The sequence below is a fragment of the Anser cygnoides genome, chromosome 23 (genome assembly GCF_040182565.1).
Source record: "Anser cygnoides isolate HZ-2024a breed goose chromosome 23, Taihu_goose_T2T_genome, whole genome shotgun sequence".
In the NCBI taxonomy this organism is placed as follows: Eukaryota; Metazoa; Chordata; class Aves; order Anseriformes; family Anatidae; genus Anser; species Anser cygnoides.
This window is the reverse complement of record NC_089895.1, coordinates 5040727-5062779: the sequence shown is the minus strand read 5'-3', so window position 1 is coordinate 5062779 and position 22053 is coordinate 5040727. Positions and strand designations below refer to the sequence as shown.

The following is a 22053-nucleotide window of genomic DNA, read 5'->3' as shown; positions in this document are numbered from 1 at the left end:
TGAACACAGTCCAGGACCCGAAATAGGAGCCGCGCACACCCCGGCGGCCGCGCACGGGGGCGGCGCTGGAGGCGTGAGAAATGAGCAGCCTGCACGTCCAAAGGGCAGCGCTTGGAAGGGACAAATTTAGCCCCGACGTAGCTGGGGGGAGCTCTGCGAGCTCTGGCAGGCGCTTTGGGTCAGGATCCTGCTGTCGGGGGCCCCTTGCGTCTGTGTCCACCCATTGCTGATCGATAGGGGTGCAGGAGGCAGCTTGGAGAGCTCCTTTCCGAGACCCCCAGGACTCCGGGGGAAAGCAGAGGCCGGTGAGCTTTGGCATTAATCCGCCATGCGGTGGAGACTTTGCTCTGGGATTAGGTGCTTGCACGTGCCTGCCCTGACCCAGGGAGTCAGCACGCCGGGGATCCTCCCCGACCCGGGGACACAAGGTCCTCAGGGCAGGAAGGGGTCTGTTACAGCAGCAAGGGGCGAAAATTCACCGCCACCAAGCCAGGTGGTGGAAAAAGAGAGAACAAAAGTCTTCCAGAAGAAGGTTTGTTGTATTTGCACGGGCTCACAGTGATCCACCGGGGAACTTTTACAGTAACGGGGAGGGCTTTTCCCCCTTTGGTACAACGCAGACATCGCCGTTAAAAACACAATTAAAAGGATCGTGGTGACAGCTTTAACGCCAACGTGCATTAAAAGCCCACGAGCACGGCCCCCGCCAGGACAGCACGTGCCTTTGCCGCTCCCTGCTGAGATCCCGTCCTGAATAAATAGGTCCTTGGGGGTTAAGTTATTAGGGACAAATCTTCCTAACATGAAAGTGAACCTGAAACAGAACAATAACAGCTAGAAGACCCAAACCGACACATACACACACGGAGGAGCACAGAGCTGCCCGTTCTACAGTACTGAAGGTCATCCACGGCTACAAAATTAAATAGGCCTACAACTCAGCTACAAAATTAAATAGATCTACAACTCAGACACATTTACACATTAAATACATAAAATACAATCAAACCTTACATGTAAACTTGGCTGGTTGCCTTCCGAAAAACAAACCGTAACAAAACACTACGATACAATGCATAGATATTCAAGTACAAAGAGCTCCTGGATTGTTTTGTTTGCACCAGTGAAAGAATGAAAATCGAGATTTTTTGCTACTATGCTCGGCTTGCAGCCTCCTTAGGGAACAAAGGTTAAGAATTTGGAGCCTCAGGTAAAAAAAAAACATTCGGGTTTGCTGCTGCCCTGTATGTGCTAAAGGATCTGGCTGAAGAGGCTGCAAAGAGATAGCACCGAGACTCTGTCCCCTGTTGTTTGTGTCCTGAATCCTGCTGCTGCTGTGGCGGGGGGCAGAGCGAGCCGCAGGTCTCTGCAGAGGATTTTTTTTCCTTCCCTCCCTGCCCAAGTAACCCCAGGCAGCTTCTGGTGTGGGCCCAGCGATGTGCGGAGAGGTGGGAGGGGAGGACGCGGTCCCGTAGGGGGAACCTAGGGCATCCTTTCTGGGAAGTCCTGGGTAAACACGAGCCTTATTTTGTGGCTTATTTTGTGGCAGCACCTTGCTTTATTCCACCTCCGAGGTGTCAGGCTCTCAGTATTGCAGGTCGCGCTATGGTTTGGAGCCAGCACCGTCAGGAAAGGATTTTTTTTTTGCATAAAATGGAAAGAACTTCCCCAAAGACCCTGGCTTTCTTTCTCCATCTCTGCCAGACAGCTCCGATCCTGCAGGAGGACAACCCTACGAGCACAGCTATCGCTACCGACCCCACGCGCTGTGCCGGGCACGTCCCCTACATCTTCCCAGACCTCAGAGCTCAAGGGGGAAGGTTTGGCTTAACGGCAATTCGTAGGATTCATCACAGATCCCCTCCCTTTGCTCCCTGCACCCCGCCGGGATGGGAAGCCCAGGGGGGAAAAGAGCCCCGGGGGCTTTTGTGTGCCTGGCCGTGGGACCCCTCCTCAGGCCTGGTAGAACTGCGGGCTGGGCGTTGGGGAGCCCCGCGGGGTGCTGGGCGCCCTCCCCTCGGCCTCCCACAGGTTGTCGTAGCTGAAGTCGCTCTGGAAGCTCTGCAGCTCGGCGTAGTCGTGGTAGGCCGCGGAGCCGCGGCGCGAGCAGCCCTCGGGCAGGTCGTAAGCGCCGCTGCTGTCACCTGCAGGAAAGCAAAAGAGGAGCTCGGAGAGCTGCTGAGCGCCCCGTGGCTGCCTGCTCCGTCACCGGCAGGGTTAGAAAAGAGGGAGGACGTGCACGAGTCCCCCCACGTGCCCTCCCAGCCCTGCTCCGAGCGATGCTGGGGGAGCGGAGGGGGCTGCGGCACCCCAGCAGCTCCCGAGGGTCTCACCTGGTGGCTGCAGCAGGGGGCCCAGATGTTCCTCTGGCAGGGATGAGACCTGGGAAGGAAAAAAATGTGCTGATGGGGACGGCGTAGCCACGCAGTCCCGGAGCGCTTCACACCACCCCTGCACCCCAGCACCGGGCTGAGCCAGGGCTGCTCGCACAACTCACGCTGGAAAGGTAAGAAGCATCAGCAGGAGGCTGGGGAGGTCTCTGCGCCCCGGGCATCTCCCTCCAGTGCCTGCTGGGCAGGGGCTGGGAGGTCTTCGGGCACTGCAGGACCTTAAAGAGAACAAATTGCAGAGCTGATGCCTGCCGTGGAGACCGGCTGCTCCCCCACACTGTGAACCAGCCCTGCTGCGAGCAGATTGTTGCTGCAGACTTAGGCAAAACAAGGTTTTTCTCTCTGCCTTGCAAGTTCTGCTACATTCCAGTGCCAAAAGCCCTCGCCGCGAAAGAAAGAACGGGTGCAGGTCGCGCACAGCACCCCGCTAGGGGTGACGGAGGGTGGCCAGGTGTGAAGGGAGGAGGGCGAAACCCACGGGCGGCTCAGGGTCAGGGTCAGGAGGAGCCCTCCAGGGGGAGAGGGGGCTCAGCGATACGGGGGGCACCAGCCAAGGCTGCTAAGGGATGCACAGAACTAGAAATATCGCCTCCAGCAGGCCCCCGGTTATTCGGGGGGGTGTGGATCAGGCGCTCTCTGCCTCTGACTCATCTCCGGTTTCTGGAGGCTGGGCGACATCTCAGCCTGGGCCTTTGTTTCGTGGCTTCTGGCTTTTCCCGGGGCTGCTGTGATACCGGCATCGAGCGATAAGGCAAGGGGAAACCTGTTCCCTCTGCCTCTGTCCCGGCTGGAGGAGAACCGAGCCGTGCCGTGCCCTGCCCCAGCCCGCCGCCCTGCCGGTCCTGCAGTGCCACATCTGCTCGGGCTCAGGCAGACAGCAGGAAAAGAAATGGCCGGGGGCATGATTTCGGGAGCCCAAAAGCTGTGTGCCGAGGCAGGGAGGCGACCTGCAGCAGCACGGGGTGCCTCTCGCAGGCAGACGGATCCGGCCGCGCTGCGTGTGCCGAGGGAGCCGGGTGTGCAGGGGGGGCAGCACCCGCCAGGCTCCATCCAGGTGGGGAAACTGAGGCAGGAACGGGGTGATGACCCCAAATGTTTCTCAGACAAAGGGGATGGGGGCTGGCCCCTGTGGAAATGATTTCCCCGCTGCCTTACAGCACCGGTGAGGAAAGCACAAGGCACCGGAGAGAAACGGGCACCAGATCCCTGCAGTTACACCCACCCCAGGCAGGAGGGCAGCCCCCAGACCCCACAGCCGCTTACATTGCTCAGCTCCGGGTGCGACGGGGGGGCCGTGGGGCGATGCCATGAGTTAATTGCTGAGTAGGGCTCGCTGTACGCTGCGGGCACGAGCTCGCCGCCGGTGTGCTCGGGGATGAGGCCGCGCGCCGTCCTCTCCGCATCCTGGCCGCTTCTGCCTTTGGATTTCCTGGCGCTGCCGCCCCTCCGCAGCTCCTGCGCGGGCAGCCCGGTGCTCGGCCAGTTGGCATGGGGCAGGCACTGCGAGGAGAAGGTGAAATGGGCTCTTTCCAACAGCCTGGGCATGCATGCACGCAGCCGATGCACCATCGCTGCCCTGCTCGGGGTGCCACGGGCACCACTCCGTGCTGGGACACCCCCACGGTCGTGTGGCCGCCTCCAGCCTTTTGCAACCCGTACCTACAACCCTTATGCAAAAAAAATTTAAGAACTGGGGGTGTTTATCAGCCTTTCCCTTATCAGCAGTGACAGAGCTGAGCCAGGACAAACACAGGCTCCGAGCACGGATTTGCAACGCCGCGCCGCGAATACAGACCGTGCGAGCTCAGCCCACCCGGGCACCTGGATGGATCGCTCTGACCCCACAAATGTCCCGGGTTTTGGGGGTTCACTTACGTGGAGAGGCTGGGAGTAGCTGGAGCTGAACGAGTCCTCCAGCACCCTGCCCTCCGACAGCAGCACGAAGGACTGTGCGTCGTGGAAGGAGCCGCTGTTCTGGGAGAGGTGCGTCAAGGTGGCCCCTTTCCCTCCGGATGCCCAGGAGTTTGTGCGGCCATCGGAGGCCAGCGAGCCTCTCCCGCTGCCACCAAGCTGTTGGGGGAGAGAAGGGGGGTGTGTCAGAGCACCCCGAGCATCCCCACACCCTGCCCTCTGTGCTGCTCCCTGGGGCTGAGCCTGGGCAGGATGGAGCCGTGGCTCCGTGGTCCAGCCCACCCAGGGGTGCTTGCAGCAGGGAGGTGGGTGCCCGGGCACCCCGACCCCATCCCCCTGCAATGCCACCGGGGGGATTTTCCTTGTAGGACCCTGGTGGTGTCCTGCTGGGAGCTCCTCACTGCGTGGCACTGCTGTGAGCTGCAGCCAGGGATCTGCTTTTGGGGGAATTCGGTGTAATATCAGCCTATATGGTACAAAGTAGGGCTTCAAAGCTAGTTTGCAGGGATCGGCAACTTCATGACAGTCTTAGAGGCATAGAATGATGGAGCCATTGAGGCTGGAGAAGACCTTCAAGACCACCAAGTCCAGCCATCAGCCTGACCTACAGTGTCCCATCACCGAGCCACGTCCCTTAGTGCCGCGTCCCCACCTCTCTGAAATGCCCCCAAGGGCTGGGAGCTCCAACACCAGCCTGTCCCAGTGCCCAACTGCCCTCTCCAGCAAGAAATCCTTCACAAAACCTCCCCTGGCACACCTCGAGCCTTCAAGTGGGGCACCTGAAGCAAAGCCTGCTGTGTCACAAGAGTATTCTGTTCACACTTGGCCAAAGGCAGGACAGGCAGAGCCCCCGGAGACATCCATCGGGGGCCACGCGAACCCGCAGCGCCTGTTACCTGGCCGAGGTGTGGCTGCTTTGATCCCGAGAAGCTCTCTGATCCGGACAGGGAGGAGTCGGCGTTTCGAAACTGGGCTGTTTTCAGGCAGTCGAGCCACTCCCGGTAATCGTCATAGCTGCGGCAGATCACCCGGATCGAATTGATCAGCCGGCCTGTAAAACAGCACCGTGTCCCGCTGGCACTGGGGGCGAGCGCAGCCCGCGGCGATTCCTCCAAAAACCCGTGGGCACCCCTCCTGCTCCGTCCCTCCCCATGTCCCGCGGGCATCCAGAGCAGCACGGGAGCCGCGGGAGGATGCTCTGCCTTCGTGGGACGGGGACAAAGGCGGCCCAGATCCAAAGGATGGCACCCACGTGGCTCGGTTCGCCAGGTCTGGGTGCCAGGATGCTCGCAGCAGCCCAGCGAAACCAGCCCGAGCTCCGCAGCCGCTGCCGGCACAGCCCTCGGCACGGCGGACACGCACCTTCTATCAAAAAGGAGGTTTTCTCGTTCTCTTCAAAAAACACCTGGATGGCGTTGAGCGGCAGCTCGCCCTGGCGGAGAGAGAAGCAGGCTGAGCACACGCGGGCTGCGCCGGGGGCTGTGCGCCCGCCCGAGCAGGCACCGCTGGCTCCGCTCCCTTGCACCAGATTTTTGCCCCCCAGGGAAGCCAAGAGGCTTCAGGAGCTGACGGCGAGGTTCTGCCAGCACAGCTGGGAGCAGGAGAAGAGCCGTGAAGCAGTGCTGGCAGCGAGGACCGGGCTGAGCTGGAGGGAGCTGGGGGATCTTCACGGGGTATGGGGAGAAGCCTGGGAAGGCAGCGGGGCTGCACGAGCCGTGGGTGTCCTTACAAAGCCCTCCCTGAGAAGTGAGCTCAGAAAAAATGCCTTTCCCTGCTTTCATTTCCCACGCTTTAACAGCTGACTTCTCCAGAAAATTGTGCAAACGTGGTCCTGAAGGAGGTTGAACGTGCCGGGCTGGGATTTCCAGCCTCGCAGCCAGGAATCCCCAGCACCCGCACCCTGCGAAGCCTCACAAAGGCAGGGCTGAGCCCTGTAAATGCCAGCGGGGGAAACGTGAGCTCCGGGGCCGTGGGGCTCAGATGTGGATGCCACTCCGGTGGCCTGTGGGGGTTTCACTGCTCCAAGTGCCACCGGTGACAGTTTGGTTCCCTGTGCAGCCTGGCAGAAGGGCCCAGGGCTTGGCAGCGCTGAATTAGCATCGGGATCTCTTTTTTTGGGGCTCCCCAGATGAGCAAGAAGCACCCTGGGCGAGCAGCTGAAGCAGATTTTGCGCTGGACACCACTCGCCGATGAGCTCCCTGCTTTATTTTTAATTTCTCTCCCTTTCTGTGAGCTGAGCGGGACATCGTCCCTTGGTCCCTGCAGCCCCTGCTCCCCTCCCTTGGTCACCGTACCCCTGCTGCTGGCAGTGGCCCCGGGACAATTTTGGCCGGGATGGCACACGCGGGACCTGCGCAGTGCCCAAAACCCGAGCGCCCACCTCACCGTGCCCCCCACCAAGCACCGAAAGCAGGAGCAAAGCCCTGTCACCGATCCTAAGCTCCTTGCACAAGGTGCAGTCGCTTGGGATCCATTTCCCTGAGTTCTCCAGCTGCAAAAATCAGGTTTCTGGCAAAAAAACCCCACAACTCATCACGCCCTCACTGTCCCCGCTGCACAGGCTGCAGGTGTCGGGGACCTGTGCGGGCGGCTGCCTCGCCGCAGTCCCCCAGGGGCACACACAGCTCCCTTTTAAAAAAAACAAAACACGTTTTTTTCTAAAAAAACAGTGTTTCTCCTGCACAGCCAAGGAATTTGCTGGCCGAGCAGCGCAAGGAGGATGAATGTGGGAGGGAAAGCTCCGCGCCGTGACTCAGTTTCCCCTGCTGCTGTCAGAGGTGGACTTTGATGCTTCGGCTCACACGGGTGCCGTGCGTGGGTGGGGGCTGGTGCGGGGTAGGCGCGGAGCATCCCTTGCAAACAGCATGCACGCTGCCCGTGCAGCCCCTCCAGCCTTTTTGGGGCACGGCCCCCCTCCTAGAAGCCCCCCTGCGCCCCCTCGACACCTTGCCTGGGGGCATTTTCCCACCAGCGGTTCGCCAGAACCGGCTGCTTCGGGTCAGCCCCGTGCGCACCAGCCCAAAACCGGAGAACAAAAGGGCCAGGCTCTTCCCTCGCACACCAGAGGCAGGGCTCGGCGTCTGCTCGCGGGGAAGGAAGGGAAGCCGGCTGGCAGAAGCCCTGGGAGAAGGCTGCTGTGCCCCGGCACGCCCGTGGAAAAGCCGGTTGGTGCTGCAGGGAGCCGGCCGTGAGTCAGCCGCGCAGCCCTGCCCTCGGCACCGCTAGCGAGGCGCCCGCGGACCCACGCTCCGGCACCGTGGGAAGGCAGCGTTGCGTGGCCGGGGAAGACAAATCTGGTTTAAGGTTTCAAAAGGGATGAGTTAATCCGGGAGCCCAGCCCAGGGCCCCCCTTGCGCGGTGCCCCGTTCCCAGGAGCTGCAAAGTACGCGTTCCCGAAAGCAGGCGCAGTCGGAGGCGTGTCGCAGGAGCCACCAGCTGCTGGAAAACACCCGGGTGGCTGAGAGAGGAGAGCTTTTAATGGTGTGCATCCCTCCTCGTGCCCCTTCCCACTGCGGGCACGGCCTCCTGCAGCCAGTGAGATGCCCCGTGCAGGTCTTCCCGCTTGAATTACAAGCAGCCTGCAGCGCTCAGGGCGGTGACATGGGCATGGGGAAATAGCACGAAGGACCCCGGCGGGTTCACGCTCAAATTCACAAGCCCTCCACCTCCACAGGGCTTCCTCGTCCCTGGTCCCTGGCTCCTGTCTCAGCAGCTAACAAGGACACCGCCGAGCTCAGCACCGCCACGTCCCGGTGCTGCTGCACCTGCCAGCTGGGCAGTGCGCGGCTTGTCTCGGCACACTCGTTGCAGCACGAGAAAACAGGGTCGGGGAGCACCGGGCTGGTTAACAGCCATCACAGCCGTGTCTAGGACGGATGCTGGCAAGGGGGCTTAAGGGCTCACACCGCAGGCCATGCAGATGCAGCTCCCGTGCTCCTCGCTCCCAAGCAGTGCCGCAGAAAGGGGCTCGGGAAGCCGCCGGCACGGCCGCCCAGGAGCACGCCAACCTCCTCCTCCCAGAGCCTTGGCAGCCACCTCCTTCCCCCCGGGGCTTTTGTAGGAGGGCAAGGTGTTTCTCATGGGAAGATGGCTCGCAACATCCCTCTGCCTGCTCGCCTGCCAGCTGGCAAGGGAGCAGCGTGGAGGGAGAGCCCTTGCCAAGACGGGGAGCGCAGGGAAAGCCGGGTGGAGGGGAACAAAGAGCTGGGGCCGCGCTGAAATCGCCGCGGTGGGTTGGGGAGGGAGGGAGAAGAGGCTTGCGAATGAACTTACCTTGAAGTAGAAAGTGTTGTGCTCTTCAGACACTATCACCAGGGTGGAAGGGTAAAGCACCAGCAGCCGGTCGTGCTGTTCCTTGGAAAAGCAAAGAGGAGGAAGGCTCAGCCCCGGGGACAGAGCCCAGCTGCTGCTGGGGCACAGCCTCCCGGCGAGGCTCCTGCAGCTCCAGCTGCCAGCCCCGACCTCCAAATGCTCGTTGCGCACACGTGCCGTCCCCTGGCACCGCAGCTGGGCTGGAGGAACGGTGACAAACCTTGTCCCATTTACAGGGGCGCGGGTTAAAGGAGCCCTCGGGGACCCCCTGGATGGTTGGCAGCACTTGGGCAGGGCTCTGCACCATCGGCCTGGCCGACCCGAGGCTGCGTCCTACCTGGAAAGGCAAGTGCTGAAGCTTCACTTTGGAAGCACAGAGGACGTTGCCGAGGGATTCCCGCTGGGTCCCTCTCCACTCCTGGACGGGCATGTTCTGCACGGACCACCGCAGCTCCTCCTTCCCCATGGAGCTCTGCTGCCAGTCATCCTGGGGACAGGAGCAGGGCTGAGGAGCAGGGAAGCTGTGTCCTCCCCTGAGCGCTAAGCCAGCACAGGGCCCACGGCAGGACACTTCTCAAGCGGGGCAGAGGCAGGAAAGATCAAATAAACCTGTGCAGGAGGCAGCTTTCCAGCCTAGCATCATCTGCACGTTTTGGGAATTCAGAGGGGAATATCCACGTTTCACACGTGGGCAGACAGAGGCAGGAGGGGAGGAGAACACCCCCTAAAGCTTGGAAGAGAAGGCAGGCCTCTTGAATCTGGTCCTGTTTGCTAGACCCCGCTCCCAGCCTCCTCCTCCGAAATGTTTTGCAAGCTCAGGACATTTGCACCAGCAGCCAGCTGGGTGAGAATTTCTCCGAAGCAGCCCCAAACCTCGTGGTGCGGCACCCCTGGGTGGCAGGGCTCCCTTTTGGCACCCACACCCTGCCGGACCCCTGCACGCCAACCGGAGGGGCGGCTCCTGGCTGCTGCAGGGAAGCAGCCAGCCTGGAGAAGAGGGGATCGGGCCCGGATTAAACCCCACGTCTCCGCCCAGCATTTGGAAATAGCAGCGAGCACAGCAGGGAGCGCTTGGAAGCGGACCCAGAGCTCCGCTGCCTTTCCACCCCCTGCCCTCTGCTCACGCTCTGCAGGCTGGAGGAGCCCCGAGCCCCAAAGGAGGACGGAAAAAGGTGCTGGAAAATGCTGAGAGCGGCTGGCTGGAGGGGTTGTCCCCCTCTAACACAGCTTCACCGGCCCAAGACGCTCACCTGAGAGAGGAAGGGCAGGCCCAGGCTCCCTCCGTTCAGGTGGATCTGTTTCTCCAGGTGGTAAAGCCACTGCTTGAGCTCTGACTCAGTCGGGCAGAACACGATAAGGGGATTCAGCAAAGGACCTGGGAGAAACGAGATGAGACGAGCAGATAAGGGCACGAGCATCACAGGGCAATCAGCTGGCCGGGGCTGTCCTGGCTCAGCACATCGCACCCCAGGCTGCCTGGGACATTGCTCTCCGGCCACCGAGCTCCAGCCCACGCCGCCACCATCTCCGTCACGTTTCCTGGCATGGGACGGGCTGCTGGGAAGCTCTCGGGAGGCAACCTCGCCGGCACCTTCAGCTCCTGCGGTCACCTCTAGCTCTGACCGCCCTTTTTCTGTCCAAAACCAAGTCAGGAGCAAAAGTCCAAGAGTCCAAAAGTCACGCCTGAGAACAGCAGGCAGCTTTTAACTCCGCAAGCCCCCGTCGGCTTGCGGAAAGCATCCATGACGCCTCGCCAAACCATCGTGGTGCTCTTGGTTTCGCTTCGGCTGCAAACACATGGAGCAGCAGCAGCTTCCCAATACTGCCTGTTTATTGCCTCGCCAGATAGGGCCTGTGCCAGACGAGCTGAAGCTGCTCTCAGACGTGGCCCGGGAGGGAGGAACAGCCCTACATCTCGTTGGGTTTAGCGTCTCCGGCTATCGTTCCCTTCGTAGCACAAGCCCCAGTCTCACACACCCCCTGCTACTCACTGCGGAGACAACCTAATGACGTTAATAATCATTTCTGGCACGCTGCAGAATGGACGTTGTGATTAATAATTTACCCGTGATCTCACAATTAAAGCCATATTTGGTGCATGCTTCATAAGGCCTGGATTCATGGGACTTGGAGGTACTCAGATAACGAGCGCACGGCATAAACACGGTACTTTGCCCTCCTGTGGAGCGCCTGTCATCTCGTAATTCCTGCATTATCTGCGACTATCGCTTAATTAAGACTCTGAGACACCTCCGTCTGTCCAGAAATGCACTAACACAAACACAGAGGTGGGGAAACCGAGGCAGCTGAGTGGCAGCCCGTGAGTCACGGTGCTCAGACCCGTCGCAGCACTGCGGTGGCACGCAGCCCTGGGCACCCGTGTGCCCATCGACCCGCGTGGCTCCGAGCTCTCGCCTCTTTCCCTGCCTTGATTTCCCTGCCCTTGCAGCGGAGATAAAGAGATTCCCTGCCCTGTGCAGGGCAGCCGGGAGGGTGCATACGTGACAACGTTATCCAGATGTTCGGGAAGCTCCGAGCCCTTTCGGAGCACCCAGACCATCGCAGAGGCAGCGGGAATCTTTTCCAGCACGGCACTGCGTGCCCTGCCACCCCTCGCCGCCACATCCGACGGGGTGCTAAGGGGGGGAAAAAGGAGAAGAGGAACTCCAGCAGCACAGCCTGCGGCAGCGCCGTGACGCAGCGGGGCTGAGCAACCTGTGCCGGCCCTCGTGCGCCCTTCGTCTGCCCCGCGCTTCCCCTTTCCGTGGGAAGGCTCCCAGGGGAAGGTCGGGGTCAACGAAGCCACTTCCCTGCGCGGCTGCAGCCCGTTCCCACCCAGAGCTCTGCCTGGAGCCAGCAAAAAGCTGCTGCAGCACCCCCAGCTGGGGCAGGGGCACCAGGATGCTCCAGAGCCTGGAGCAGCCAAGGTGCCAGCATCAGCAGCGACGGTGCTGGCACCTTCCAAGGCACCGAGCTGCCCAGAAAGCACAGTTCCTGGGGAAAATCCGCAGGATTTCACAAGAGGATGGGCTCGTGTCTTCTGTCTCCAAGTCATGAGACAAAAGACTCCCACCCTGAGGCCACACACCAGGCTCTGCTCCTGCTGCGCCTCGGTTTCTCCCGCTCCAGCGGAGAAATAAAACTGCTCCGCTGATCTCACGGGTTTCCTAAACACCGCTGCCTCCCCGGCCTCTCCTTGTCACTATTTCCTAACCACCTCCCTCTGCCAGAAGAGCCTCGGTTTGTTCTTCCCCTGAGCAGGACCCAAACCCAGCACAGCTCGGGGCGATTTTCCACCCAGCCGCGCTCGCCCGCGTTTCAGCGCGATCAGAGCGCGTCCGCCCAGCCCTGCGCGGAGATTTCCTTCGTCTTTTCGGCTGCCAAAAAGGGTTCGAGAGCCCTGCCCCACGCAGCTCAATGATGCAACAACCCGGCAGTCCTTAAAATTAGTGGGTCATTTTTCCCAGCTCCTTTTTATAGGTTATTTTTTTTGTTTCAGTGGCCATTGCACGGCTTTCTAGCAGTGGGCACAGGACACGAATGAGCTTCCTTGGCTCTGTCTTTACAGGGTTAACCGCTTATTTCTGTGCACTTCAAGCTGTAACTGCCCCTCTTGGGGGCTTGGGGCTGCTGCAGCTCTGTAATGACTTTGCCCAAAGAAGCCTCCGGCCATGCTGCAGCAGGTTGTGATCCCGGGAAACGTTTTATAAAGGAAGATCTCGCCGAGAAAAGTCTAAAAGGCTCATGGAGGCAGGAGTGCTGCTGGGGGAGAGTCAAAGAAGTGATGCTGTGCTACGATGGCACCCAGCTGGTGTTACTGGTGGGGCCGTTCACCTCTCAGCACTGCTGCAGTTTGCATTCAAATCTACATCAGCATGCACAGCTCCTGCAGGAACCACCACCAGGTGCCCCATCGGCCCATCCCCTGTGCTCCCCCCCCAGCCCCTTCCCTGCCTGCAGCCCTGGGCATCCGTGGCCAGGGATTTCGGAGCCTCGGAGGGAAGGATGCAAACGGTGGGAGGACGAGCATCACCTCCCTGTCTCCTCTCTCAGTGTGATTTCCTCTGGGACTAGGTCAGAGGGGGACAAAGAGCAGGCAGATGTGACTAACGCACCCTTTGCTCCCCATTCCCGAAGCGAGCGCGGAGGCACCGACCTGTGATGCGGAAGGCGTGATCCTCCTGCCCCGGGCTCTTCCCAGTCTCGATTTCACACACGTTCAGCTCTTTCAGAGGCAGCAGTCCCTGCGCGAGAAGGATGCACCGTTATCTCGGGGGACGGGCGACGAGCACCCCTGTATCGTGGGGGACTGGGAGCCCAGCCCCGGCCCCAGCAGGTTGGACTGCAGAAATCTGGAAATATTCAGGATGTCCACAGCCCTGCTGGCCAGAATGCTCTCCGTACGCTTCAAATCTTTTGGTTTTAAGAGAAAGCTCAACGAAACAATGCTGATTTAGCGAAGAAAACCAGATGAAAATGCCCATAAAGCAAAACTGGGCTGCCGGGTTCCTGCAACGAGGCACGGGGACAGATGACAAGTTTGTGCTCCCTGTCTTGGGCTCTCTGAACAAGGGCTGTAAAGGATGCAAATTGCCGTAATGTCCAGCGGCCACTGCCGGCACATTAATTTCTTTTTAATTCCTTTAGAATTAATAATCTGAGGGGCTGTTTATAAGGCAGACAGGGGATTTTGTGATATTGTTTATATTCTGACATGTGTCTTTTCGGCTGAAGGCTGGCTTGCTGGCTGACTCAAGAGACTGCATTGTCACATCGCATTAACCTCAAGTGACCTAGAAGACAATAAATCATTTCTAAAAGGGACGAACTTTCCGAACATCCCCAAAACAGCAACGCTCAGCTGCAGATACTCACTCCCGTGGAGGAAGAGTGCATTGAGGCTTTGCTCGGCTGTGATTTTTTTGGCAAAACAGCCTTTGCCTGTAATTAACCAGCACCACCAGGTTAAAAGATTGCTCAGCGGCGGCCAGCACAGCCCCAGGAGCGGGGTTTGCCTGTCCTGTCCCGTCCCGTTCTGTCCTCCCAGTGCCCCCAGTTTGGCCGTGCTGCCCAGGAGATGCCCTACCTGGTAGGCGAGCCCGTTGAAGCCCATGGACTGGAAGTACAGGTAAGACTGGAACAGCTCCAGGTAGCAGTCATTCACCTCCTGCAGAAAATAAAAAAAAAATAAAAATACATTTTTGGGGGGCTCTGACGGACACCAGCCATAGCTGGAGGAGGTCCCCATGGGTCCCGTTGCCCAAAAGTGCTCGTCTCTTCCCAGCCCTGCAGGGCCCCTCCGAGCCCGCAGGCCCGTGCCGTGACTTACCTGGCAGTGCTGAAGCTTTAGCTTGACCTTGGAGTAATAGATGATTTTCCCCAGGTTCCTGACAACCGTTTTCCTCCTTCCCCTCTTGAATAGGCTGGGGAACCTCTGGTCCAGGTTTTCTTTCTGGTTTTCTTGGTTCTGAATGTGCTGTACAAAGGGTTCAGGAGAAACAAATCAGAGGTGGGAGGGCTGGATGGAGGAGATGTTCCCAGCATGACCCGTCCTCCAAAGGGTGACCTGGGAGGGTGCCCAGCCCCTGCTGTTTGTTGCTGGGTCTCCATGCCAGCGTGCTGTCTTCGGGTGCTGCTGGCGGGCCTGGGGAGATAGGGAGCTAAAAGGAGGCTTTATGGGGTGGGAAAGAGGGGGCGCAGAAGCACATCCTACATTTAGGGTCGCCCAGCTCCACAGCTGACCCCCTGCCGTCCTAATTAAATTCACTGGAGCAAGGATCAACCCAGGCTCAGCAAACACAGTCTGCCTTCCAGGCAGGGAGTCTCTTATTTCCTGAGCCCTGGTTATATGGAAATCCCTCCCTTGTGCAATGACACCAACCCACACCCCTATTGCACTGCGCTGCCGAAAGCCCGTGGGGTATTGCGCCAAGCCCGGGGGTGAAAAGCTCTCCCTGCAGTTTCTCTGGGGAGAATGTTCTTTTCGGTCTTGGTTTTTCCTGGAGGCTGGTTGACTCTTTGGGGTGAAGGAGGGGCTGTATCCCAGCAAGACCACAGAATCCCCCCAGGCCCACACCCTGCGTGCACATCCGAGACCTAAATATCAGTCTTAGGCACGCCACGGACTCCGGGATATTAATTCCAGAGAAAAAGAGAAAGGCAGGTGGGAGATGCAAGCTTTCCCTGGCTGCGAAGCCACCCTGGGGGGACCCCGCTCTGCCCGTTGCAGGCTGGGTTTTGTCCCATGCCAAAGGGCTTGGCGGTGGCATGCGGCTCCCCGCTCGTCGCAGCAGCATTTCCAGGAACTAGCAGGGAGCCAGGGCGCACGGGGATGGGGTGACAGCTCTCGCCCCGCGCAGCCCTCGCTCCCCCGCCGCCGGCGGCCAGCGAGACAGCTGCCTGCGCCCCGTGATGGATGGCGAGCCAGCAGCGCGCACCAGATCCGTGCTGGGGCCCCCGTGACTCAGCCCTGCGGAATGGCATTAACCCCTCTCCTCACCCATCACCCTGCCCATCTCCGGCCCCCATCCCCTCCCAGGAGCCTTCCACCCGCGAGGGCTGGAGCTCCCGCCGCACCCTCGTGGATTTAGGCGGCTTTTTGGGGTGCAGGCTGAGCCTTTCTCTGCTCCACGTCTCCCTCCAGCCGGTTCCACGCGGGTACCCGTGCACATGCACCCGGATCCTCCCCTGGAGGTAGGAACCCGCCGGCTGCCAATTAACGCTCTCACCGAGAGGCAATTAAGCATAGGAAAGGATTGCGTTGGTGCTGCAAGCTGCTGCCGGAACACGGAGCGGCCGATCGGCTGGCGGCGGGGGCACCGATAACAAAACCTGGCAGCGGGGTGAGGCGGGGCGCAGGAATGAGAGCAGGGACGCAGAGAGGAGCAGCGAGGCTGCCCCAGCAATGCTGCTGGCCGGATCTCGGCCTGAAATTGCCCTCTAATAAGTGAGGCCCCGGGATGCAAAAGCAGCCTGGACGCCGGGAAGCCAGCAGTGATTTTGGCAAAGAGCCCCGCAGGGGTGAGGTGCCCCCGACACCCCCGTCCCTTCCTTCAAGCCCAGGGCAGGGCAGCAGCATCTCCAGATCCCACCTTTAGGGGGGATGCGATGCCCCGATGGGGACGAGGCCACCACACCAGGGCACAGACAGTGAAACATTAACAAAAACAGCCTGCTGAGGAGTTTGGGGCCAGCTTCAGCTCTCCAGCTCTCAGCTGCGGAGCTGCAGCGAGGCAGACGGCGCAGTTTGGGCACAGCCCAGCTGCTCGCCCGGCCAGGGTCAAAGAGGGGGGGGAGCAGGATTTTTCTCTCTTGAGAAAGATGTAATTGAGAAGCCTTTCAAGCGCCAGCCGTCTTATCGTTCCTCATCAGGTATTGCAGGAAGAAGTGGGACTGCTCTGGTCAATTTTTTACCCGGCAGGGCTCTCCTGGACTTTTCTAACCCGTTTGTTTTTCTCTTTTAAACCCAAACCGCACACAGCCTTTGAGTAGGCACCGGGGAGCTTCCCCCAGCTTTCCACAGGTCCCTGCCCGCATCTCAGGAGGGCGGCGCTGGGAGCTGGGCACCTCCAAACCCAGCAGCTGGACCAGGTCCTCCGCCAAGATCCCTGGAGAACAGGTCCCCACCAGGCACAGCGGTGACCCGCAGCGCTCCGGGTGCGTTGGCCATGCGAACAAGGCGTCCCAAGCATGGGCTCTGCTGCTCCTGCCAGGGACCCGTGGCTTGGCCAGCACCTGGGCTGGGCTCAGCCCCTGCTCGATGCCCTTCCCCACAAGCTCCTGATGCTCTGCCCGGGTACAAAGGCAGTTTCCAGGCTGCGTGAACCCAGCCCTGCAGAAGGCAGACACCTCGGACGTCCCCGGGGCAGCCCACTGGGGGACAGGTTTACAGCCCGCACCCAGCCATCCCCCAAAAAGCAGCACCGGCAACCCCACAACGACCTCGCGCAGCCAAAAATAAAGGAAATCAGCGATTGGAAGCCCTCCCCTGGCTGGGTCGTGCTGGGGGCGAACCCTCTCCCTGCCCAAGGAGCACATTTTTGGGGCATCTCAGCTGTCCCCTTGCGCCGCGGGCAGCACGGACCCCTGGAAATCTTATTTTTCCCGGGGTTTGGCGACGCAGCGGGTGAGCAGCAGCGTGACCACCCCGACACATCCTCGCTCCCCGCCTCCGTCCCCGCTGCTTCATCCCGCAGGTAGGGCCGGTTGCTGATTAACCTGCCCCAGCCCCTGCAGCCCCCGGTGACTCCCCGCTGAGTCACCGGCCCAGGAAGGGCTCAGCCTCGCAGGGTTGCTGCTGCTGCTGCCCCGGGGCGCCGAAAGCTGCCGCCGGATGATAAAACAGGCAGAGGAGAAGCGCTGCTCTTCTGCCCCGTCCTCCCCCCCGCCAAATTTTAGGTGTGGGAAAGTGGGAATAAAGGCGCTGGGTGGGAGCTGGGGGGCTGGCTTGGCGTGCCAGGGACAATATCCACGGTGGGGTCATGGGGACAGGTTTTCAGGGATGTTTCTTGCCCTCATCCCAAGCTGTTTGCCATGGGCACAGCGCGGGTGACCCCATCGCCTCTGAGATGGGGATGTTCGAGTCCCTCCAAAGCCCCGCAGCACCCGGTCACCTCCTGCTGGTTTTTTTTTTTCCTTGAAAAACGAGGGTTGGGAAAAGGACTAAACCGTGGCTGTCTCCCGGCCGCACAAGATGCTTGCGGCTGGGCAGGGAGCGTGGATCCCAGCCGCCCCCGGCGGGGGTAACATCCACCCCGCTGCTCCTCCCTCCTTCCTGCCCCGAGGGGATCCCGCACTTCTGCTCCCCTGCGAATCATCCTCGGCCACCTCTCTCCCGGCAGCTCGCGGGGTTCCTTTTGCAGGACCTGCTGCCACCGCAGCTCTCCCGGGGGACGTAGGCGGCGTCTGGTCCCCCCGAGGTGCTGCACGGCCCCGCTGGGGGCAGGCAGGGAGCCGTGCCCACCCCAACTGCCCTCAGCCAGAAGTCACGGGCAGCCAAACAGCTTCCCCCTGCACCGACCAGGGTGCCCCCAAACAGAGGGGACAGCACCCACCCCTCCGAGCTGGAGGACTGCCTAGAGCCTGGACACCGAGCCCCCGACAAAGCATCTCGGCACCAGCTGAGAAACCCAAGGGGCAAAGTCCCGCCACCGTCCTGCGACCCCTGCCTCAGTTTCCCCTTCCCCAAACCCACACGGGAGGGGGGCACATGCCCGGGACTGCTCCATCCGCGGCCCTGGGCAACCCCAAAAGCCAGGCAAACGCATCGGGGCTCGTCGGTGCGCCCCAGCGTGCCCCGAGCGGGGCTGGGAAGCGGGCCATACGGCCGCAGGGCTGCTACGTGCCCGGGGCAGACCTGCCCTTCCTGATTATCTTCCCAAGGCTCCCCGCGAGCGTGCCGCCTGCTCCGTCTCATTCCAGCGTGGGAATGAATCACCTTGGAGCGCTCGCTCTCATTTTCCCTTCCTCCAACGGGGCGACCCAGAAACAAAGAACCACGAGCAGAGGAACGGGGTGTGTGTGTGGGTGGGGGGGATGTTCCCACCATGCTGCCTGCCTTGCCCTCAGCACCCCACAACCATCAGACGAATTTTGGGACACGGCAGGTCCCCTCAACCCCTCTTTAGGGACCTCGAGCTGTCGGTGATGCTGCCAGGAGAGGCAGGGGGCTCAGCCCCCGGGTGGTGGGTGGGAGACAAACCTGCCGCCACCCCATTCGGGGCCCTTTTTGCACACATCTGGCCCTGGGATGGGTGGGAAGAAACCCTGGGAAGGCTGGGGAGGGGGGCAGGATGCGTTGGTACTTGCCTTTCCCGGGATGTACTGCAGGATTTTGTCTGTGGTTGTATCTCTCTCCCCACCTCCGTCTATGCCGAAAAAGCTGGGCAGTTTTTTCTTGCCATTTTGCCTACGGAGGGGAGGGAAAAAAAAAAAAGAAAAACTGAAACAAAACACGCATGTAAACACAGAGCTAGGCTGATGCGTAGCGAATTCTCATTTCTTCCCAGAAATAAGGAAGTCGGAACGCTAAGTAAGCAATTTGTCATGGGCTTTCTAATCATCCCAGCCCTTTAATGGGCTGATAAACAGCCTGGGACGGTTGTAATGGGTTTTGTGCTGCACCTGTCGGTGTTTGGGTTTTGTTTCGGTTTGTTGTTTTGTTTTTATCATTTCTTCCCATAGCCAGACGATCAGCCGGGCTCAGCCGAGCCTCCAAAGGAGTAGGGAAGGATGTTCTGCTCAGAAGGCAGAGGCCCCATCCAGCCCCGAAGGCTGCTGTCAGCCCCCCGGCGCGGAGATGTGGGCACTTACACACGCACATGCACACAGCCAGGTTTTATTGGGAGCTCTGTGGTTTTCCTCTCCCTTTCCTCCCGCTCCCAGCAGAGCCCCCAGCTCCTCCTGATGCGCACACCGGTAAGGAGCAGGCACCGGTTTGGAAGCACCGGGACTGCTTCGCTGGGATTTCCCAGCACCTTTCCTCGCCTCTCACCTCCCCGGGGAGCCGGGACCGGTATCAGCCCTCGGGGTCCCAATCCCCCGATCCTTCTCCCACGGACTCCTGCTGCCTTGCTCCTGGTTTAGGGCAGCCCCGAGACCCGGGACCGGTGGCAGCGTCTCCTCCCGGGCTCTATTTTGGGACTGTGGTACCCGAGTGCTGTCCCGGGCACCCGACACCAAAGCCCCGAGAGGATTTCACAGGTATTTTCTTCCTCCGGGGGTACAAGCAGGGATCGGCCTGAAGGGGCAGGGTGCTGGGATTCGGGGCCACCTGAAATTAAAGGGATGTGAAGGTTGCTTTTCCACCCCACGGCACCACAGCTCTGGGCGTCACGTATAAAAGGCTGTGGGTGTAGAGGAGGAACGTCAGGCATTTCGCCCTGCGCCCCATCTGCCCCACGGGGGGGGGGAGTTTCCATTTTTCAACCCAAAATGACCTAAATCAGGTTTTTCCTCAGGGCAGCCTCGCTGGGGTACCCCAGCACAGCCCCGCAATAACCTCCCAGGTGCTGGCAGCCAGTCGATCACGTTTGGCACTGCCAGCACCACCCAAAACCCCCCAGGAGCCCTCCTTCGCCGGGCCTGCCAACAACTCCTGGGCTCCCCAAGCGGGGCTCAGCCCCGTCCCGCATGGAGACAGTCAGCAGGGCAGCTGGAAAAACCGTCCCGAATAAAAACGAGCGTACTCACCCTTTCTTCAGCGAAGGTTTCCTTCTGAACGAGTGCCTGAACCTCCCAGGTGCCTGGGGAACACAAGTTATGTTCCCCATGCCGGCGGCAGCGGGAGCAGCTGGGAGCAGCGAGCGGGCGCGCGGAGCCGGGGCGGTCGGTGTGTCACGCAGCCATTCCCCGCTTCCGTCTGCAGTGACTCTTGTGGGTGTGAGCAGCGAGCAAACAGACTTTTGGCCGAGGTTTCTCAGCTGCTCCGCTTCTCCTCCCTCCCCGCGTGGGGCCAGGACGCGCTGCGTGCCGCGGGGAGGGGCTGGGTGCCGGCTCCAGCGCCACGGCCCCGTGCGCACCGCGGCACCCGCAGGGATGGATGCCCTGGCACGCATGGGCACTGCTCCCAGGAGGCATGGGGAGACCGAAGCTCGGCAGACGGGACGAGGCTGGAGCCCCTAAGGAGCTCCTCGGGAGCGTTTTTCCTAAAGGGAATAAATCACCGCTTGGTTCGGCTGGGAAAAAAAAAAAGGAAAAAAGGAGCAGGAAGAAAATATCGACGATTATTGCTTAGGGTGTTCAGGAGGCTGCAGCTCGGGACGGTTGTATGAGCTGGAAAGGGGCAGCCTGGATTAGATTTGAAGTGAAACACATGGTAGAAAAATACGGTAATAGATTCGAAGTATAACTAACAGCAGAAAAATAAATAAATGTGGGAAAGCTAATATATATATTGAAGTTACACACACGTTAAAATCTAGGAATTATGGAAAATTGGCAAAGGAAGCGAATCCCAAACGGAGACGTGTATGATAAGCAAAACTACAGGGTTACTTTTAGAAGAAACACTTCAAAAGGATCCAGACAGAGCTTCCTGACTGTGGTGTGAGCCCCTTGCTGCGTGGAAGTGGTCACGCTAATAGCGAGCCGTCAATGGGAATGCAGAAGGTAGCTGCAGAATAAATATTTCTGTTTTAGGGATTGAGGAAAGCCAGGCAGCGCAGTCAGAGCAAGCGACGAAACTTTTTTCCTCCCCTGGTGCTGCAGGTGCGTGTGAAAAAGGCAAGCACAAAACACGCAGGGAATTCACATGTGAGTTTTGCAAGCCCTGAGCAGGAAAGGTTTTGGGATCGCCGCTGTCTGCTTGCGGGGAGTCTTGCAGGACCACGGCATCGGCCAGGAGTGGAAGAAGCCGACGGGGACAGCAACGTCTCAGGGGGTAAAGGTGCCCGATCCCGTAATTATGGGTTTGTCAGGGGGCAGATTTGTCACCCCGCTGCTCCGAGGGACAGCCCAGCAGCTCCGTCTTGTTGTGGGGAGCAGCCCCGCAGCAAGCAGCTGGCAAGGAGGCGAAAAGAAACGATGCTGGGACAGAGGAGCTGGACAAGGTTAACCCAAAGCGTGCGTATTTTAAACAGGAAAGGTCATTTCTCGCTGGGGCAGCTCCCAGACTGGGAGATCCTCGGACAAGGGGTTTCAAAAACTGGCCGAGGATGTTTTCCTAGACCTGCCTGAGTCCTGTGGGGTTTGCTAGGTGAAACCTTGCAGACACACCGGGCTTGTTGGGCTCTGCATCTGCCCCGTCTGGGAGCCGGAGGAGCCCCGCGGGGACAAACGCAGCGCAGCCCCACGGAGCCGGTCGTACAGCCAGGCGCTGATAACAGACATGCCATAAAACCTGTCAAAGGCCTCCACACGGCTGACTTTCAAAACAGCCTCTTCCTTGCAGAGTTCATTAACCCTTCACGGCTGGGCAAAGCAGCCGGGCATCCCTCTGGGGACCCCTGCCAGAAAACCCCAACGTTTTATGCAGGGGCACTTCTGCAAGTCCCCTTCCCTCTCCAACAGCAAAGCCACATCCCAGTGACTGCTGGCAGCCCCCCAGAATCACAGCCAGCAGCAACAACTGGTGTTTTTTTCAGGAAAAACTAGGATTCCTCCTAAGAGCCGTGCCTAACGCGATCGGCGCTGTGACCAGCAACGTGCCGTTCCCCCCTGGCGTGTTTGCTCTAAAGAAAACCTTACAGCTCCAAACCTTACAGCTCCAAACCTTACAGCTCCAAACCTTACAGCTCCAAACCTTACAGCTCTAAACCCTACAGCTGCCCCCCCTCCTGCTGCCACCCGTCCCGCTGGGCGCACGGGGCCGGCGGCTCCCCGAACCCCCGGGGCTCTGCTCCCAGGAGGGGCAGAAGCAGCCGGGCTCCAGCCTTTTGCAGCACCGCAGTTATTTATAGAAGCCCAGGACTGAGCCTAGAGAGTGGTGGGGAGGAGGGCAGG

The 22053-nt window shown here is 60.2% G+C and overlaps 1 protein-coding gene across 3 annotated transcripts; it reads right to left on the bottom strand.

The window, feature by feature from the left end:
• Positions 1–520: 520 nt before the first annotated feature.
• Positions 521–20121, bottom strand: PLEKHN1 (pleckstrin homology domain containing N1). Of its 3 annotated transcripts, none has more exons than XM_048067341.2 (15): positions 19804–20121; positions 18421–18520; positions 13943–14089; positions 13700–13780; positions 12770–12857; positions 9864–9988; positions 8951–9118; positions 8575–8655; positions 5664–5733; positions 5198–5352; positions 4266–4460; positions 3654–3890; positions 2498–2608; positions 2334–2382; positions 521–2144 (listed from the first exon to the last, which is right to left on the bottom strand). In XM_048067341.2, exons 1-15 carry the CDS (start codon positions 19881–19883, stop codon positions 1954–1956), a joined length of 1878 nt encoding a protein of 625 aa, XP_047923298.2. In that variant the 5' UTR covers positions 19884–20121; the 3' UTR covers positions 521–1953. The 3 variants fall into 3 exon arrangements, with proteins under 3 accessions (XP_047923298.2, XP_047923299.2, XP_066838100.1); XM_048067342.2 differs by having other exon boundaries at positions 8951–9100; positions 19804–20115; XM_066981999.1 differs by lacking the exon at positions 8951–9118 and having other exon boundaries at positions 19804–20120.
• Between the last annotated feature and the right edge of the window lie 1932 nt (positions 20122–22053).

Excerpts from the sequence above, each read along its gene's own strand:
- PLEKHN1 (XM_048067341.2), bottom strand. The coding sequence starts at position 19,883 with ATGGGGAACATAACTTGTGTTCCCCAGGCACCTGGGAGGTTCAGGCAC. Across the intron at positions 5,353-5,663 it reads AACCTCCTTTTTGATAGAAG|GCCGGCTGATCAATTCGATC; the intron begins GTGCGTGTCCGC and ends GCTGTTTTACAG. Across the intron at positions 3,891-4,265 it reads GCTACTCCCAGCCTCTCCAC|TGCCTGCCCCATGCCAACTG; the intron begins GTAAGTGAACCC and ends TTCTCCTCGCAG.